Genomic DNA, 21,179 nt, shown 5'->3' on the forward strand with positions numbered 1-21,179 from the left:
ACACAGATGGTCCACCAGTCAGTCCACTCCCTTCCATGGGTTCCTGCTTCACTACACCTCCCGTCCATGTCCCCTTTGAATCTGGGGGAGGGGGTATCATAGTTACACATCCATCACACCCTCTGCCCAAGGCATGTTGTTAGAGCCGCCAAGAGCCATCTTCATGGCTACCTTCATGGAGCCTACCAAAGGTAGGCAGAGGCTAAGTTCCTAGTGGGAGGAAGTGGAAGTTCTTTCAGATTTAGGCCAACATTTTCATTCAGCACCGTCCAGTGCATAGCTGACCTATTTGTAGTTTGGAACAGTCTGAATTTATACTGAACACTAGTTTTTGTCCCAATATATCATTCAGCAATTTGAAAGACTTTCTTTCTAACTTTGTATTTGTTTCAATATTTAAGTTTGTGATATGTTTTCATTTTCTTTTTTATTCCCCATTTGTGTTCTGGCATTTGAATCTAAAATAAAATTTTGAAAAAAAAGAAAAGACTTTCTTTCCTAATCCTAAACCCAAGCAATGCCAGTTGTAAAATGTGAGGGTGGCAGATAGGTACAATTTGAAATTTTATTTACTTATAATCAGAATCACTACTTACAAAAACTCTGTTTTCATGTCAACAACCAAAGGGCAAAACACATGAAACACTGTGTGTCTGTGGGAAATTTCACTGACATTTGGGGAAAAAAATCCTTCAAATCTTTTTTCTGTAGCTCCTGTCTTAAGCACACAATCCTACCAGCAGCTTCTGAAGTTGGTCATCCAGGTTTCCAGATTCCTGACTGAATTGATCTCTCTCAGTTCGAGCCTCAGTCAGCTCTGAGTTGGCCAGGACTAACTGCTTCTCCAGATCTTCTATCTAAAAGGCAAACACACGAGAATTAGAATTACATTAATTAGAAATCAGAATTAAAATTTCTGATGCCCTTGGCTTCTAAGAATATCAATGAAAAAAATTTTTTTCCAACAAGAAAATTGGACTAAGTGACCCTTAAAGTGTCTTCCAATTTTAATTCTGTTTAATTATATGGAATTATTTTGACAACTATTATACAGTCACATCTTAATTATCTGTGGTATTAGGTGACTGTGATAACATGGACAAACGAAATCCATGACTTTCTTTTTGCCAGTCTATTTTTTTCCTCCAAGTTTTGGGTTTTGGGGGAGGTTTTTTGGACAGACTGACAAATATCAGATTCATTTAGTTTTGCTTTTTTTTTTTCATTCTCTGGCTTTTGTAGCATTTTCAATATATAGTTTCAATAAATAGTTGTATTGTAGCCTTAGTGACTCATAGAAAAAAAATCAAAGTCATCAATAGTTTGTCCTTTGAGTAAGATGAAAAAGCTACAGCCAAGTGTTCATCAAACTTTTTATAAAGTTTTCCTTTGGGTTTAGCCGTACACTTACAACTGTAGGCACACCACTCAGATGATAAATGCTTTCCCTACAGCACTAGATGTTCCAGGAGAGAACACCTAGTTCCTAATCCTAACAGCTGCATAGTAGGGATCAAGATGAAAAATGACAGTCCATACTCTGGCCAAAGTCCAAGCCACAACCAGATCTGAAAAGAATTGTGCATTTGCAACACTGGCCACAATGACCACCAGAGAAGGCCAGAAATAGACCTTCATAGCCATCAGCTGTCAATAATGTATAGACTCCAGAGAGTCAACCTATTGTTCAAGATGTCTACAGGAAATGTCTCTTGGCAAATTAAATTAATAATTATAATAATAAAGAGTCAGCCTTCCTAGGGCATAGTGTGGGCCCTCAGGGAAGTCTGGAATTCTTCGCCAGTCCTGAAGGGACTGAGGCTCTTTGTATCACTAGTGCCCAGACTCAGACATGGCATGTGCTTTCTGATATGTAGATTTATTTACCCCTCTGTTTAGTGAAACTGACCAGTGTTTAAAAATACCTTGACAGTGTCAGGTATGGCTCAAATTTGAGTCAATGTATAACATTATCTGGCTCGCATTTGCATATTTTTTTATTTGATACAGTTAACCTAAAATGGACTTGAATAGTATTTTGCTTAGAAAAGTAATTTTCTTTCAGAATATTATATTTGGTTTAATATCAAGTCAGGAAATGGTAAAAGATTAAATAATGTTGTCTCCATCTATAGAGTTATTTGAATTTGTCCAGAAGTAATGTTTTTTTTTTACCCTCTGCCTCCTTTTAAGGCTTATTTTTTTCTTACACTGTTTTTTTTAAATCCACCCAATGGTCTCAGTCTATATAGACAGGCTTAGGCCAGATCTACAGAGCACTGAGTGGCTTGAGGAAGAGTGCATTGTTAATCAAATTCAGGTGATAAATTACCTAGGTTGAGAGCCCAGATAAACATAAACCCTTTCCTTCCATTTCCAAATGCAATGGTAACTCATATCCAGCTGTCCAAACTTGAAATATTGTGATTATTTTTCACTCATTATGGATATAACTTTCCATCATTTGAGTGACTTTGTGTCAATAGACCTTTCTTTCACATCAAAGATTTTTATAATGAATAAGATTTTTAAAAAATGTTTACTGTGTGAGACAACATTAAATTGGCAAGTGTCAAAGACTTAGTGTATAATACGTCTCTTGTCCTTCCTTCTCGAAGAAGACCATGACATCAGGAAGGTGATGTCATGACTTGCAAGTGAATTGGATTTAAGTGAGGCAGTCTCCAGTCTCACTTTTTCCTCTGGTACCATTTAGGTCCAGTGGCCAGATACAGATCACGATGACTGGAGATGATCCCCCATATGACCCTATAGATTATAAGAACCAAATAAACTAATTTTCAATTTGTGCTATATGAAATACATGAAGATAAAACAGGGTACCAGAGAATGGAGGAAAAAGCAATTGTATTATCTAACCTACGGTATTAACAATTTAGTTTATTATTAGATATACTTGTATTTAGTACTTCTAGTGATAAGAAATTCTATCTAAGTGTCCACATTTTCCTAGTTATTACGCCAATTAGTTAATAGGCTTCCACATAAGCTTATTGATTGATTTGGTCACATCCTTGATCTTTCTTAATGCTGATTTTTGTATTATTTTCTGTGATTGTCAGTTTACACAAGTATTAGTAGACACTTTTCAGTGATTTCCCTTTGTATATAGTGTATTGGAATCAGGGAAGCAATGATGTTCTTTGTTCCCAGTGATCAATTCTCCATTTCTGTGTTTAGCTATATATGTTATGATAATGGGATTCATTATTAAGCTTGCTTTTGAAACCTGTATTTTCAGAAACCTGTAATTTCCTGATATAGTAAATATGCAAAATGGATACCAGGTCTCAAGTCTGCAAAACTCATCTTCATAAGTTCAAATCTGGCCTCAGACACTTAACTAGCTGTGTGACCCTGGGCAAGTTACTTACCCCTATTTGCCTCACTTTCCTCATCTGTAAAATGAACTGGAGAAGGAAATGGCCAACCACTCCAGTATCCTTGCAATAAAACCCCATATGGTGTTACAAAGTCAGACACAAGTGAAAATGAATGAACCACAGCAAAAATATACAAAACCATCGTTCACTTGGTTGACCTCATTTATGGTTATTAACTTTATTTTTCATTTACATGAAGAGAAAAAAAACTTAGAAACAAACATATGATGATTAAAAAACTTTGTTTAGCTGTTTCTTGCCCAGTGAAATAGTTTGAAAGTAAGGGAAATTTTCTGGTGCTCTTGGATCTAAGAATATCAATGAAGATTTTTTTTCTAACAAGGAACTTGGAGTAGGTGACCCTTTCAACTTTAATTCTGTTTAACTACGATAGAATTATTTTGGCAACTGTTATATGGTCACATCTTAATTATCTGTGGTATTAGGAGACTGTGATAACATGGACAAATGAAATCCATAGCTTTCTTTTTGCCAGAGTCTATTTTTTTCTCTAAGTTTTGGCTTTGGGTTTAGACTGACAAATATCAATTCATTTTGTTTTCTTTCCATTCATTCTCTGGCCTTTACAACAATGTTAAAAATGGGGAAAGAAAAGACAGGAAGTCAAAGGGCAAAAGGAAGAGAAATAAAGCATGTGGATAATCCACAAACTGAATGAACAGATAAGGAGTAACCCAAAATTGACTCTCAATGTGATGCAAATACAAATTAACATCCCCAGCTAGAAAAAATGAGCAAGATCATCAATGATCAGTCTTCTCATATCTCTATCAATATCTAATGATTGAGTCACCTATCTAAGATGTTCTGCCTTCGTTAAAATCAATAATGTCTATTAGTAGGGGCGGCTAGGTGGCACAGTGAATAGAGCACCGGTGCTGGAATCAGGAGGACCTGAGTTCAAATCCAGCCTCAGACACTTAACACAAAATTAGCTGTGACCTTGGGTAAGTCACTTAACCCCAATTGCCCTACCTTCTCCCTCCAAAAAAAAAGCAATAATAATAATAATGTCTATTAGTAAATGTGTTTAAATCAACACCTGTGGTTATGACTTCAGGAGTACTTACAACAAAGGAATAAGTCGCATTTAACTGAGGAAGCCATATTTTATTTCCAAGTACCTAAATACAGTTACGAGGTGGCACATATTCAGAAAAAAAATCTCTGTGATTAAAAAACGTGCTAATGGTTCTTCTCTGACAATAGCAGAAGTTCGATCATTAGCACGTTGAATCAGAGCTGTAACTGGGCAGTGGCTGAATCTTTGCCGCATGGCAGGGTGGCAAAGTTAGAGGGTGCGAATAGTACTTGTCCTTCAGCAGTATAGAAACAATGGGGCTTAGCGTGGAGAGTAATTAAAATGGGTAGCCACCAAAGGGCCACTAGGGTGACCTGCTCCTCCTCCTCTTCAACAATCCAGCCATTGTCTTGATTCCTGACTGACAAGTGCTAATGGAGAGTGTCCTAGTCCGAAGGTTCTTTCAGCGGAGCTAAATATGCCCAGAGGTTGAATGAGAAGGCAACACTCACTGCCACTCACTACAGGAATGGAGCTATTGGTAGACAGTTGGCAGTGACCAATCTCCTCATTCTACAATCACAAATTTTACAAATCTGGAGAACATGACTTTTCCATGGTAACATAAGTAGCAAGGGCCAACCTGCCCCCAAGCCTTCAATCGTTCCCCATTGAAGAGAAGAGGAGAAGGCACAGTCCTTGGCCTGACAGTTGAGGCCCACCCCAATACGGTTCCAAGTCGCCTCTCCAGCCTTCTCTGACTCCTCTGTTCCAGCACTGCTGGCCACCCCATGTCACCCCTCCATGCATCTCATACATCCATTTCAGCAAGCACAGGTCATTCCCAGTGCCTGAAAAGCACTTCTTCCTTACATCTGCCTTTCCGGATCCTTGTCTTCTTTTTTCAAGGCTCAGTTCAGCTGCTGCTTCCTACATGAAGACTTCCGGATCCGTCCCCTTGACCTGCTCACCCTCCCACTCCCTTCACCCCCCCCCCCCCCACCTACACCAGCAGACCATAGAGTTGCAGCGTCAAACTCCAGTAGAAATGGGGGCCACTCATTTCTATATAAGGATAATCTTGGCTGCATATTGGCTTAGCTTTAGATTATAATGTTCTCTTTCTTTTATTGTATGTTTATTTTAACTATTTCCCTATTACATTTGTCACTGGGAGTGCTGTGGACCTGGCCATGTGCTCTGGCCACGTTTTCACACCCCAACTGGTAGAAGACTTATTTGGATCTCCACTAAGCACCAAGCTTTTGTACACTGTGGGCACTTAAAAAAAGATTATTGAATTTAAATTATCTGAATGGAATATACAGGTGTGTTGTACACATGTGAATAGTATGTACAAATACACATTACATAGTACACATTACTAGGACAGAAGCATTAAACAAAATTCCACTAATGACCAAGGGTACAGCATTAGATTACTCCAAAAGGATAATCAGATGCTTGCACAGTGGCCTGTGGGGTAATTTATTTATTTTTGCACATAATAAATGGAAATTCTGCTGAGTTACCTGGACCTGTGGAAATAACCTAACCCTACAATGGTGAGAAAAGAAATTATTGGCTTGGGAAAACCTGACTATATCACTGGGAAGCTGGCATTAGAGATTCCTGAAAATGCATTCATCCTTTCAGCTCCCATTGTTACATATTTTTAATAGAGAATCTAAATCTTGACAGTGACAATTGCTACATGAATGTTACCTTCTAATTTAAAGAGGATTTGAAAGCAATTTTTTGTTAGTTGAACAAATGGACCGGATTTTCTCCAGTCTGCACCCCATGGTGCTTCCTTGGAAATGTCATACATGAAGAAGTTTTATAAAAGCCTGGAGCCTCAGGAATTATCTTTAGGTTATCATGAATTATTGGAAATAAGACCAGAAATACAGTTTTGGAATCCAAAGCCTTATCTGAAATCCAGGTTCAGTTACTGATTTGCCCAAAGTCACACAGAAGCATGTGTGACTTTCCTGTGACTTTCTTCATAAACCTAGGATGCCAGTCTTACAAAACCAACTATAAATGTTTTTTCTAATATTCTTTACAATAAATAAACATGTAAATATTTTAAAATCTTGTGTCCCCAGAAAAGCTGATGTTGACGTATACAATAAGTTTTATCTTCATTACTATATAACTCTAAGGCTATAAGGGTATGTCAGACCTATTATTCATGGGCCTAATGTTGAAACCACAAATTCATTTTACTGTGCATTTATCTTCGCATAAAGAAGGCTCTTGGAAAAGGTGCAGCTGCTTTCCTTTCTGACCTGCCTGGCTTCCTTTGAAGTCCTAACTAAAATCTCACCTCCTGTAAGGAAGCCTTCCCCAGCCTCTTCTCTCCATTAACTATCCCCCATCTATCCTGTATATAACTTGAGTGGTACCTACCAATTTGTTTGCATGTCATCTCCCCCATTAGACCGGGAGCTCCTTGAGGGCAGGGACTGTCTTTTGCCTCTTTTTATACCCCCTGCACTTAGGGCACTGCCTGGCACATAAGTGCTTGATAGATGTTTACTGATTGATTAAAGAGATGAATGACACAGATAACAAGTACCCCCATCTATACTGTACTTTAAACAATTATAAAACAATTTCCACTAAACCTTGCGATATGAAGTAGGAAGCACAAATATTATGGAAAGCATTTTAAAGATGAAAAAGCGGAACTCAGAGAGGACAAGTGACTTGCCCAGGGTCCCACAAGCTGGTCAATGTCGGAGCCAGGATTGGAACCCAGATATGAATCCTCATCTTGAAGTTCACTAGCTCTTTTCACTCTACCACATAGCTACTACAACTCTCAGGGCAGCCAAAAAGGAATCATTTCTCAAATCAGCTCCTTGTCTTGGGGCATAAATACAGTGATTCAAATTTTGTGGCTCAATGGCTTCCTGGGAAATCAATATGGATTAATATTGTCAGCAGATAGGAATCTCTCAATTCTTATTAGCAGTCCTGGGGAAAGAAAAGTCCTATATACAGTGAATGATTTCAGACATATTTTTAGAAAGGAAGCAGGAGCATTTAGCTAAGCAAAGCTCCATGTTTTGCTGGAGAGTTAATAATAATAGTAAGGCATCTGTTCAGACCTCTCTGGTTTGGGGGTTTTTGTTTTGTTTTGTTTGGAGGGGGGGATGTGTGTTCAAATAAGAAGAGGTAAAGCTGGCTTTTTTCTAGGTTTCTTTCCCTTTATCTGTCCTTCCCAACCATGCCTGTTAATTTACTGGTAGTAAAGTTCATAAAATGAACATTATCTGTTACTAACCTGGTAGAATTTGGTATTGCCCTCAGCCAAGTGTCCATCTGACTATGGGAAAGAACCAGCCCACTTTTGCTTTGGAATTTGGTGGTATTACACACTTATGGTGGGCTATCCTATTGATCATTTTAATACATTTTAGATGACAGTAACCAAGGCATCATACGCCTACTGGGCAGGTGTAGTGCAATTAGGACACAGTCTAATCTTAGCTTTCTGCCTAGGCACAGTGAGGGATGAGAAGTTCCTCCAGACCCCTGTGGGAACACTTGTTTGGTAGTTGTCAAAACTGGACTCAACTGCTATAGCTTTGCTTTTACCTTTCACTTTTTTGAGTGGTAATTACAAAATTTTTCTGACTTAATAAAAAAAAGGTAATTAATGGAGAGTGAAAGGGAAAACCACTGAAATAGCAGCTGAGCTGATATCGACAGCTGTCAAAACACTGTAAAGAAAAGCCTTTTTAATGTTCAGAATAGATGTTGATAGCTAAGGCCTCTCAAAGGGTTTGTTTGTTTGTTTGTTTGATAGCAGCACTGGTTTTCCCTTTGTTTGTTTGATAGCAGCACTGGTTTTCCCTTTCACCATCTAGGTGGCTTTTTGGGATGTGTGTGTGTGTGTGTGTGTGCATATGTGTCTAAATACATTGTATGTGTGTATGCAGGCATGCACATGCATGTGTTTTAGTCTGGATCACTGGGTCCTCATCATAATTCTACAGTAATCTCAAAAGGACATGGACAATCATATCAAATTGAATCATCTTTTTTATTTCTTATTTTTCTGGGAATAAAAAACACACAGGCCTGTAGCAGGAAGGGATGCTGCAGCACAAGTGTGCCCAGAAGCATGCACAGTGTCTTCCTGTACTGGCCACAGCTCTAGCCAGTGCTACTAAATCCTCACTTCTGAGTACCAAATGCAGTCCCAATTTTCTTTTCAAGTAGGAAAAAATAAACTAAGGATCAAGACCATGATTTATTTTTGTTTTTAAAAAGCGAAAGTTAAGAGTAAAGCCAAAACTACAGAGCCAATAGTGACAGCTTCTACTGGTCCAAATTCATAAAGGGGATCTGGAGGTTCTCCTAAAACAGAAAGAAAAGAATGGGAAAAGCATTACAGTAAGATATTGTTCTATTAATGAAAAGCTACATCGAAAATGTTGTCTCATATACAATTAACTTTCTGACCAATACAAACATCCCGTTTGTACTTCAAAAGAAATGTTCCCAGCTGAGCCACCCCTCTCTTCCCAGGGGCCCAGCCTGCGGGATCCAAGAGCCCTAAGCAGGCCAGGGTCTCCCGTGTCCTAGCAGCCGCCCACCAAGTGGGCACCAGCTTCCTACAGGGCCACACAAGTGTTTTGGCACAGACAGGAGGCTTCTCTTCTTCCTTTTCCCCCATTGCTCTGGACCCACACACTCTACTTTCCATGAAACAGAGCAAAAGAAAATGAAGCCTGAATATTTTCATAAGTTGTATCACTACTAACTACAAAGGACACAAAGGTTGAGAAAGACTGAAAAAGAAATTTCCAGTTATTCTTAAGCTCTACTCATTAAAATAATCATGAAAATTAAAGTATGAATAATCTGAAACAAAACTTCACATTATGGACCTTTATGAATTTTATGACACAATAATGTCAAATACAAAGTAAGGAAGCCTGTGATAGATGAGGGAATATCTGACTTGGAAGGGGCATTTGCCAAGTACCTACTAGGTGCCAGGCACTGTGCCAAGAACTTAACAAATGTCCCGCTTGATCTTCACAAAAGCCCCGGACAGTGGGTACTATCATTATCCCCATTTTTCAGCTGAGAAAACTGAGGCACACAGAAGCTAAGTGATTTGCCCAAGGTCACACAGGAAAAGTCTGAGGCTGAATTTGAACTCAGGTCTTCTTTGCTCAGGTCCAGTACGTCACTGCTTGATGCCAATAGGGACCTAAAGTTATGAGTGCAAAGCTAAATTGCAAACAGACTTCCCCATTTGCACATTTTAAGCATTTTTCATCTAAATAAAAATTCTCTCTGATCAGAGTTTATTACCCTCTTCACATAAATTTGATGCCAATCAGATGATGAGACTGGTGACCTAAATTAGGATTCATTAAGATAAAACATAGCATGTTCCTGTCCTAAGTTAGATTTCTAATGTTAACTGGAATCTGTTTGCTATTTAATGTTCAGTCAGAGTTACTGGTGATCATCAGAACCACATCCAAACCAGGAAGAATGAGAGCTTGATCATCACTGTGTCACGTGATGCCCAGCTCTCAGATGATGAGGGGAACACGCACTCATTCCTTCACTTATTTTGCCGATACAGTTCCAAACACCTGAATGTCTGCAGACGTCTACTCAGACACTGTTCTGGCCCCACATAGAGTGCTGGCCTTCTATCTGGCCACACCATCAATGCTGCCTGAATAACGAGCATTTTGTTCTAAGGGGTTTGGACCATCAGAAAGACACTTATTGTAGGATGCTACATAAATGGTCTGTTTCCCACAAGGCCCAGCGCTTTTTATGTGTTTGAAAATGGCTCAAAACACTACTTGAGAGTTAAAACCACAAGTGCAATCATTAAGTAATTACCAGTAATGCTTTTTAATACAGAAGTAGCTTTTCCAAACACACCCAGGAAAGGAAGAACAGCTAAAAGTTGTGAGAAGTAAACACTGTCAAGTCTTGGGACTTGCTGAATATCTCCAGACTCTAGAAATGGCTTCAGATAGCTACTAATTAACACTTTATAGGTCCAAAGTCACAAAGCACTGCATGTGAATAACAGGAAGGTCATTAATGGCCATCCTTTGGAATTTTATCAACTTATACCATGGAGCTTTTATGAGGACAAATTATTAATTTATGCAAATGTACTGTGAAAAATGTAAATTTGATCTATGTAACAATTGTGCTCATTTATGGGCTCTCCACCTAAGTGAACTTCCCAGATCATTAACACTTATTCCTTCAAGACCTCAACTATTTCTTCACTTAAATTGTTATATGGAATTTCTCTAAAACACAATTTCACATTGCTTTCTTAAATATAGTATACTGACTTTAATTTAGCCTTCCTGAATGATTCAGGGGCACCATTAAGTATATTAGCTCTGCTAAAAATAGGATACTTATTAGTCTCCCCACCTCCACCCCTGTTGTCAGTCTTTTATAACACTTTTAAATTTGCTGTGGTCAAAGAAATCAAGTCACCAAAGTTATTGGAACTATGTGTAAAATATTAGTAAGCTGAGTGCCCGACGGAGAGTTCTCCTAGTGAGTAAATACATGGCCTGGTCCAGCGGCTCAAGCTTCTCCCTGCCTCTCTCTTCTCTCCCCCCACGTCCTATAACTTCCAAGTTTTCTGCGCAGTTCCAAATGACTGAGCTTGACAGAAGTCTGACCTCTAATTAAGCCAACTCTTAATCAAGTATACTCATGAATGGAAGATGTTGTATAAAGAATGTTTTTTTAAAAAATAGATGAAAATCTTTTGAATGGTTTATACTTGGCTTTGGAATGTATTACGCAATGGTTTTGGTAGTATGTTTAATCTTTACTTTTAATTATATTTTACTTATTTAATAATTATTATTGACTTTACTTTTAATTATCTTTTACTAATAGAAAATTTTGATCTAAAGGATTAGAAAACCAGAATTAGGGTGGATAATTTTGATCTAAAGGATTAGAAAACCAGAGGAAGGCCTCCAGTACAACAAGTGGATTATTTAGGGTGGATTTATGGGATGACAAGGACACTTAAAAAAATAATCTCAGGAACTTATTATTTTACCAAAAAAGTTAAAAAGAAAAAAGAACCGCAATAATTATACAGGATCGGGAGGTACAGGAGAGCTGAGAGGCATTAAAAGTAACACTAAAGGTTGACTTGCTTTTCTGGGCACACACCAGGAGCAGGCACCTCACCTGAAGGCCAGGAGAGGCCACCAGGTTCCATTTACTGCCCAAGTCAGAGGCCTCTTTCAAAAATGTAATGCTACAAAGTCATTTATGCTAAGAGGTGAATGACCTTGCACAGGAAGTTCAATGAAAAACTTGGTATCTGTGATTTCTAAGTGGTGTAAATAGAACACAATGTATCTTCCAGTCCCATTTTTGAAGGGCTTTTAATGTTGCATTACAATCTTAATGTATAAGAGAGAGGACTGAATCCACGTGGAGTAGTTCCCACAAATACAAGGCCCAGCTCTAGACTCACCTTGTCTTCATACATCCTCTTGGCTTCTCTTAACTCCGAGCGCAGCTGAGAAACAGTAGATTCCAGTTCACTGAGCTGACGCATATACATTGAATTTTGATTCCTTGCTTGTTCTCTAAGAAAGGTTTAGAAAAATACAAAACAAAGCACCACCTAAGAAAAACATGACACCTCAAGGGGCCCACGGCCATTACAAGCTAGATCTCTCAGCCTGACATAATTTGTCCCAAGATGATTACTAAAAACTTTAGTTCAAATTATGGATAATTTCTAAATATTTATAATAACAAATAAATGTCTTAGGTTTTATTCTATAGCTTGGAATATAAATCTTTCTCATACTTTTTAGTTTAAAGAAGTTCAAGAACTTAGCTAATAATAATCTGACCCAAACAAAGACATTATATATGCAATTATATCTAGCTATAAGAATTTATATGTTATGACATTGTTGGAACCTTCTGTAATGGAAATACAAATTTAAAGATCTTCCCTGCCCCTAGGCTAAAGTGCACCTGGAGCCTGGGGTGGGAGGCTTGTTTTTCAGTAGATACTTTTTGATTGGCCAGTGGGTCAATAAGGTTGTTACATTCTCTGAGCCAGGAGAAGGCTATATAAGTGATGTGTCTTTGTTTTGGGAGCTCACTTTGAGAAGTGTTCTGTGATTTGATCATAGGAGACTCTGGGAAGCCGTTGGTTGTTGAGAGCCCCCCGGCTTTGAAAAGCCCAGATGTTGATTGGGTATGGATGTAATGGTTGGACAATTTGGAAATCTGTCTACTTGATCTGTTTCTATCTTGATAATTCTGTCTGTATATTCTGAAGTTCGGGGTACTGACCTTTTTCCCCTGAACTAGGTAAATGATACATATTTGACTGATTAAAGTAAGCTTGTTAACCCATTTTGAGTTGCTTTCCTTTAACAAAGCAGATCTAAGAACCTGTGGTGGCAGCAACCCTGGGGACGCTGGGGTGCTTGCCGCTACACCTTCAGAAAGGGCCAGCCAACATGAGTGGAAATCACCAGAAAGGGGCTAATAGCAGGCACACTGAGGCCAGGCAGCCCGGACACCTACTGGATGATATCCAGCTGGCTTTGGATGCTGTTGGCTTGGCTTCGGGCACTGCTCGCCTTCTCACTCAGACCTGTCACTTCAAGTTCATGTTCATTCATTAACTGCTCAATCCTAGAAAGAAGGAGATGATCAGAGCTGGGATGTAGAGAACTTCAATTTAGAGATGTAATCTCTAATTATGTGTTTATTATTATATCATATATATTATATTATATATTATGTATATAATATATTACATATATTAATGTAATCTCTCAATGTAGAGAACAACAAATTATAAACTGCTCCAAAAATGGAACAAATGTAATTTGTAAATGATAGAGCCATAGAACAGGAGAGTTGGAAGGGACCGTTCATGAAAGGAATCCTCACTAAAAACTACCTGACGGGTCAGCAGCCCGCTATGGCTTCAAGACCCCACCCCACGCTGCTCACACTGGGAGCTCCCATTCCCTTTGGGCCCTAAGGCACCACTCGGCTTATTAGGAACATAAACTCACTGGCTCTCCTTCTAGGTGGGTCCCCAGCCAAGGCCCTGCCCTCTCCAGCCCATGCTCTGTGAGGGGTCAGAGTGGCATTGCAACAGCATGACTATGACCATGTCACTCCCTGCCACAAACCTCTCTCTGGCAGTTAAAGCCCTTCCCAAGGTGGCACCAGCCTACATTTCTGGAGCAATTATACACTACATACTCTATCAATGGCCTGCTAATTATGCTGCATACATAACCCTTCACCTCCTCTTTCTGAACCTTTGCCCAGGCTGTCTCCCATGCCTGGCAGGTCCTCTCCTCTCCTCTTCCTCACAGAATCCTGAAGTCCCCTCCAAACTCAGCTCAAAGGCTACCTCCTTTGCTACTGTCACACACACACACACACACACACACACACACACACACATCTGACAGCAGTCCTAAGAAAGCAGGGACTCCTGTCTTTGCACCCAAAGTGAGTAACTCGTATTAAGTGCCTAATAAACCCTTACTGGCTGTCTGAACAGCTTGGTTTTTTCTTTTTTTTTGGGGGGGGGGGGAGGTTGCTTTGTTTTCTTGCTAATTTTCCTAGAAACATGGAGATAGTAATGGAATGATGATGGTAAGTAACTACCATGTATTCAGCACTTTAAGGTTAGTAAAGTGTGTTACAAATGTTAAGTCTTTTGTTCCTCACAGCCACCCTGGAAGGCAAGTGCTATAATCAGCCCCATTTTACAGACTTTGGGGCAAACTGGGGCAGACAGATGTGGAGTGACTTGCCCAGGGTCACACAGCTACAACATGCATTTGCTGGTCAGTCTGGAGCTCAGGCCTCTCCCCAGCCCCCAGTAGCCTCAGGGCCTTGAACTACACAGGGGGAGACTCACCTATCTTGATGCTGCTGAAGAAGCAGTTCTATTTTGTTCTGTGATTCAATTTTCAGTGATTCAAGCTGATCTTCTACCTGTTTTTTGGTGTTATTTTTTTTAAGATTGGGATGAGTTAGTGAGAGTTCTGCACACCCAGGTCTTTGATTGGGTGATACTCAAGTTTTCCATGATCCGAAACCCAAGGAGCAGAATTCCAGAACTCTGCCCTGTTGGCTTCCCAACCTTCCCTGCCCCCCTCAGAGCTAAGGCCAGGCAGTGACCCCCAGGAGGGTGGCGAGCCTGGAAGGAAGCCATCGGGACTACAGCAAGATGGGCACTCACCCCATCAGGAATATGTGCCCAAACCAACCCTCCCACAGTAACAGTATTTCAGTGAATGTTAATATACTGCATACAGAAGGACCTAAAGCTAGCTGGTTAAAAAACAAAATCATGTTCTCACCACTTACTGGAAAAATCCTCCCTTTGAGATAAGACACCTCGGTGTCCAGCTCTCTCAGAAGCTTGCTGATGGCGGTGCCCAAGTTGCGGATGTGGAGCGCAGAGATGGTCTCATGCTCGTAGATCCTCTTGCCTGTGCTCTCTTCATAATCCACCAGAATGGCCCGGATCTCCTGGAGAACTCCTTCGTGACTGAGCATAACCTTTCGGAGCTGCTCTGTCTGACTGCTACTCTCCCTCAGCATCTCCTCCTGAAGGCGCTTGGCAGTTTCAAGTTCATGAACCGTATTTTGGAGTTGATTTCTTAGATCCTCCTGAGAAAGACTCTCCCTTCGTCTATGAAACAAAGCAAAAGAGGAAAACAAAAAATACTTAAACTCATTCAAAGCTGACTTTATCTTGGCAATTTGTAATTTTAAAAAAATTTGGTGAACATGAAATTAAAAATATATCTGAATAATACTTCTCCCACATACCTACTCCAACAAAAAACCTGTTCATTCACAGCAGACTGAATAATGATCAAAAAACTCAGTGGAAAATAATACTAAGTGAATTATCCTACACTGGAACTGAACAAAAAAATCAGGCAAAGTCCCCAGGCAATAGGAACAGGGACCACCAGCAAAGCCAGAGTCAAAGCAGACAAGCAAGTAGCTTCTCAGGGCAACCAAAGGCCATTCAGATGGAAATGTCCATACCCTGGGACCAAGAGACTTCATTACTGGGCTTATACCCCAAGGAGGTCATCGATAAAAACTCCCTACATACCTCAAATCATTTATAGCATAGTTTTTGTAATAGCAAAGAATTGGAGACAAAGCAGATGCCTGTCAATTACGGAATGGCTGAACTGAGGTACATAAATGTAATGGAATACTAATGTACCGCAAGAAATGATGCATGTGGGGCGGCTGGATGGCACAGTGAATAGAGCACCGACCCTGTAGTCAGGAGGACCTGAGTTCAAATCCAGCCTCAGACACTTAACACTTACTAGCCATGTGACCTTGGGCAAGTCACTTGCCCTGCCCTCCCCCTTCCAAAAAGCCAAAAAATTTTAGAAATTTAAAAAAGAAATGATGCATGTAATGAGATCTATATGAACCAATGCAGAGCAAAGTAGAGCCAAGAAAACAATATTCACAGTAATTACAACAAAGTAAAGAACAATGGCACCCGAAAAAAATCACAAAGTAAATGTAACACAAGTATAAAGATAAAGATAAAGAGGGACTTGAAAGAAGAAATACGAGGAGACAGCCTTGTGCACCCCTACACAGACCACAGGTGTTACACACTACATATGTTTTCAGACTTTTTCCAACATTTTTTTCTCTCTAAAAATATTGTCAAATGGGACTTTTGGGGAGCAGGGGGAGATACATGGGATACTATATGATAGAAGAAATAAAAAATATCAGAAACTTGTTTAAAAAGAGGCTTATTTGTCAAAATGCAGAGAACTTTAGTTCAGAAGGAAAAATAGACAAGCAAGAATTTTGAAAGTAAAGTATGGAATTTATTATATACTTAAAAAAATTAAACCATGAAATGAAGATACACAGTTTCATTTACATTCCTCTTGTTGCATTATGATATATGTGTGTATGTTTATATATATAACACATATATATGTACATATATGGAAATGTTTGAGGGTCTGGGCATTTAAGGTCAGAATAAAAAATTAAAATCAATGAACAGGAAAAGCTGAAGGTGAGGAAAGGGTAATCTGCATGACTGAGGAAAAAAGTAGGGGAAGAAACATATAAGACAAAAGAGGAAAAGGAACTAACAAGAAAAACCCTAAAGGGAAAGAAGGATCAAACAAGTCTTGGGGATCACCAGCATGCCAAGCCCAAGTGCCACTGATGGGCAAGCAAACTCAAGAACCCCGGGGACAGCAGCCTTGCTTCCCCAGCCCAACCCCTACAGACACAATCCAGGAAAGTGAATCTTGTGAAGATATGAGCTAGGGATGTCCCAGGCAGGTGCCAGCACCCCATGGCACCGTCAAATGGTCCAGTGTTAAAGCCATGGTGTCGGGGATGGAAATGACAAAGATGATCACTGCCCTCAATCCTAGGAGCCACCATCTCAATGGGGACATCTTCTCTATGGGTTGCGCCCCGCATTAGAACGTGAGCTCCTTGGGTGTGGGGGCTGTATCTGACTCTTTAAGCTGCAGAGCAGCACACAGTCTGCCCTCTATGGAAGTCACGGGGGAATCTTCCTCATTTCCCACCGGCTCCGTTCCTGGACTTCATTATCTGCAGACACTCTCCATCCTGCACACACTGCATGCCTGCCCCCTCCCCTTTCAGCTTCCTCTGTGATGGGAGCACCTCGAGGCCAGGGACGAGCCCTGCCCTGTATCCCCAGCACTCAGCCCAAGGTGCATCAATGCTATTGTCTCTGGCTCAGCGCCCTGAACACGTGTGTACATGCTAAATGCTTTACTTGCAGCCTCTGTGCTCAGGGAGGTGCGAGGGAGAAGGCATGTCCTCTGAGCATAAAGAAAGAGCCCAGCAGAAGCCAGAACAGCAGAGGATCCCCCACGAGGGGCTGGGAGATTGGGGAATGACGGAGGGGTGGAGAAGAAATGATCCTCAAGGGTGACAGTCAAAGTAAAAGATCCCATGGACCCACTTCCCTACCATTCCTTTTTGTAATTATCTCCAAACCTCACCAGAATTAATGAGGAGCATTTGCTTCTATGTGAATTAGGTGAGTTTAATTAAATATTCTAATTATTAATTAACCAAAACACAGACATTATATTAACCAAAAGAGTTCCTGCTACTGGAGCGTGCTTAATGACTGAATAGCTTCCTTCAAGTCTCTCCCCAGCCTCCTTGTCCCCTTCACACTCCCCCCCGCCCCGAGATTAGCCCCAATTTATTCCATAGAAATATTCCATACTGGTTTCTGCAGTAGCTGTTTGCACACTGAGTAACCCATTAGATTATGAGCTCCCTGAAAGGAGGGGCCGTGTTTCTGTCTGTCTCTGTATCCCCAGAGTGACACACAGGACCTGGCCTGAAGCAGGCCTGACTACAAGAAGCATGTCTTGAGAACCCAAGGATTCGCTGAGAAATATCACTGGATGGTAAAAGGCAGTGGAGTGGATTGGTCAGCGACTGGGCCAAGGCAGGAGACTTGAGGGCAAGTCCTAGTTCTGGTCCTGCCCAGCCCAGCCCGACTCTGGGCCTCAGTGTCCTCATCTGTAAAAGAGGTCTCACGTTTGCACTCCCGACCTCTCAGGGGGCAGGGAAATGTCAACAAGAACAGAAAATGGAGAATCAAATGTAGTGAACAAGTACTACCAAAGTGAAAGGATCGAATGCTTGGATTATTTAGACAAACTATCGGTTTAGCACCAAGACAGTGATCTTTCACCAGCAGAGTCGTGTATGCCATCACTGCAGGACCACAGGACCATGGAAAAGTCCCCGACCAGCCTCCTAGGGGGCTCAGAGTGGAGAGCACCAGCCTCACAAGTCAGGGGATTCAGACACCTCCCAGCCGTGTGGCCCTGAGCGAGTCCCTGCCCCTCCCTCACAGTGCTGCAGCAAGGATCAAGGGAGCTAATCAAGTGTCCCAGCACTCTATGCAGGCTGGCCATTACAGACAAGGAACCTGGATGCAGCTGGAACAAGGTCACACAGCTGACGTTTGTGGTCTCGAGACTGAAACGCTAGCCCCGTCTGACTGGTGGCACAGACACCGACCTGATGTCCACCAAGGCATCTCTCTCCATCTGCATCTCCTGGAGCTTGGTCTGCAGGTCGATGACCGACTGCCTCAGATGGAACTTCTGCTTTTCGTGAATCTCGGCATTCTGGAAGGTTTCAAGGACAGGCCACACAGACCGTTATTCTACATGGACTTTCATCATCTGGGTGCAGTGATGAACATTCCTACACGGTGACGTCTCCTCCCCCTGGGGCTTCACAGCCAACTAACAACAAGGATTTTACTTATCTCCAACTGTCCTGAGCATTTCTTCTTTATCACTAGGGAATCTGTGGGGGAATTTGACGTTCTTAAACCAAAACTTACCTGCCACTCTAACACACACGTCAGTGACCATGTTAAGTTCTAGTGTACAATTTGAATTAGTTTCTAGTTTATTCTCATCATCTCAGAAACCCTAAGAATTTGAGGACTGAAAGAAAGGACGACTAAGCCAGAAAGAGCAGACCACAGAAGGGTCATTCGTCCTTATGGCCAAAGTATGGGTCATCTCATAAGCAGAAACAATGTCAGAGGCCCTGGATCATAAACGATATGCTTCCAACCCATATTCTCACTTAGAAAGGTTCGACATACTTTTCATCAACCTAATTCTGGGCATTGGAAGATCAGGTCCATGTGAAGTGATCTATGAGGCCAGGCTGTAACTTTTTTTCTCTCAACACCACTTAGGACCCTTCTTTTCTCACACACTAAGTTCTCCTGAACATCTGAGTGCCCTGGGAAGCAAGAGGAGAACTCACTTCATTCAGTCTTCTCTGTAAGTCTTTCACCTGATGGGAGTATTCTTCTAAAACCCGCTCAATGTGTTCCTTTCCTGGGTAAGGGATCAGTTTTCGCTGACTTTCAAGTTCCATTTCATACTTAGTGAGTAAAGGGTTTTGTACTTGAGTCACAGGTGCAGAAGGGTTTTCATTCATTGCCCCACGAAGACAAGCTGACACTAAAAATGGACTGGTAGAACCTGGAAAACAAGAGGACAGTTGTGGCACACTTTTTATCTCTGGCCAGCTTCAGGGAGCGTCCCTTTAGATGGAGCTGCCAGAGACCCCTCAGAGTCTCTCTGCCCTGCACCAGATGGACCTAGGACCTAAGCTCTACTGAGGTAGAAGGCCAAGCTTCCAAGCTTCCTGTTCTAGTGCGTCTGTCCCGGGCACATGGGCCTTTGACACACCCATGCTGACTGCAGCCCAGCCCTCCTCCTACCTCCTCAGGTCCACTCCACCCATTCTACTACACCTTTAGAAACTGCACTCTACCCATTACATTCTAGAACTTTTTGACCACCATTCCCTCTCACTTTAATGAAAATCTGACTCTTCTGCAAGGATAGCATATACTTTACCATCTTCTCTACAGGAAGAACTTTCCCCACCCATTCATTCATTTAACAAGCAAGCAAGCAAGCATTTATTAAATGACAACTATCTTCCAGTCATTGTGATAAGCCCTGGGGAATACAAAGACAAAAAATGAACATCTCTATCCTCAGCAACCAGAAGTCCTACTGAGGGAAAAAACGTGTATGCTGATAAATAAATATAAAACATATACAAAATAAATGCAAAGTATGAGGAGGAGGAGAAGGAGTACTAACCTCTGGGGTGGGCATGGGAATCAGAAAATCTCTTTGAGAAAGGGGAGACTTTGTGGGGCCAAGAAGGAAGGTGGCCTCAGCTGTGCTCCCCTCCACTGATCAGATAATTCTTTTCCCACAATCCCTCAGGGATCTCTTTTGTGAACTATGAAATCTGCTGGCATCACCAACTCTCCATCCTTACTGTGACCATCTACTGACTTCCAGGCCCTCCTTCTAACCTCCACGTCACTTCAGCATCCTCAAGAATGTTCATGTTCAGGGGTGGCCAGGTGGCTCAGCAAGTAAGAGCACCAGCCCCAGTGTCGGGATGACCTGGATCAAATCCGGGCTCAGATACTTAGCACCACACCCAGAAACACCTGGCCGTGTAACCTTGAGCAAGTTACTTAACCCCAATTGCTTAGGGGCGGCCAGGTGGCTCAGCGAGTAAGAGCACCAGCCCCAGTGTTGGGATGACCTGGGGATCAAATCCGGGCTCAGACACTCAGCACCACACCCAGAAATAACTGGCCATGTAACCTTAAGCAAGTTACTTAACCCTGATTGCTTTAAAAAAAAAAAAAAAGAATGTTCATGTTCATGTTAGCATCGCCCCTAGCTTGGCCACACAATTCACCCCTGGCCTCAACTCCATTGACTTCCTTCACCATCTTCAACTGCACCCTGACATGATCACAGTGGGGACTTCAGTAGAGCTAGAATTAAGGCACCTCTGAGACCTAGAAGTTTAAAATTCTACCCTCTTATTTTGATCCCTTATCTCCCATTTTCTCTTATATAAGACCTACCTACTTCACCTTTCATAAATTCCTAATTCTTCCCAATTCAGCTCCCTTACCTTTATACATAGCTTTAGGTTTGACAGCTTAATGTTCAACTAGTAATTAGCATTCTAAAATCCTTTGTCCTGAAGACATGGCATGGACCCCACTACACATTCATGGAATCTCTCTCTCTCTCTCTCTCTCTCTC

The 21,179-nt window shown here is 41.3% G+C and overlaps 1 protein-coding gene across 1 annotated transcript in view; it reads right to left on the minus strand.

The window, feature by feature from the left end:
* The window catches only part of CCDC158 (coiled-coil domain containing 158), a 94,557-nt gene that overhangs the window by 53,357 nt on the left and 20,021 nt on the right, over positions 1-21,179 (minus strand). Inside the window, exons 4-10 of the mRNA XM_069092199.1 lie at positions 19,351-19,571; positions 18,583-18,692; positions 14,857-15,184; positions 14,405-14,481; positions 13,042-13,152; positions 11,966-12,080; positions 738-857 (exon numbers count right to left, since the gene is read on the minus strand). Of these exons, the coding sequence (XP_068948300.1) occupies positions 738-857; positions 11,966-12,080; positions 13,042-13,152; positions 14,405-14,481; positions 14,857-15,184; positions 18,583-18,692; positions 19,351-19,571 (1,082 nt within the window). The remainder of the gene's footprint in view (positions 1-737; positions 858-11,965; positions 12,081-13,041; positions 13,153-14,404; positions 14,482-14,856; positions 15,185-18,582; positions 18,693-19,350; positions 19,572-21,179) is intronic.

Source organism: Petaurus breviceps, unplaced genomic scaffold, assembly GCF_028583685.1.
Source record: "Petaurus breviceps papuanus isolate PSGF00001 unplaced genomic scaffold, PetGlider_PUasm1.0 126, whole genome shotgun sequence".
In the NCBI taxonomy this organism is placed as follows: Eukaryota; Metazoa; Chordata; class Mammalia; order Diprotodontia; family Petauridae; genus Petaurus; species Petaurus breviceps.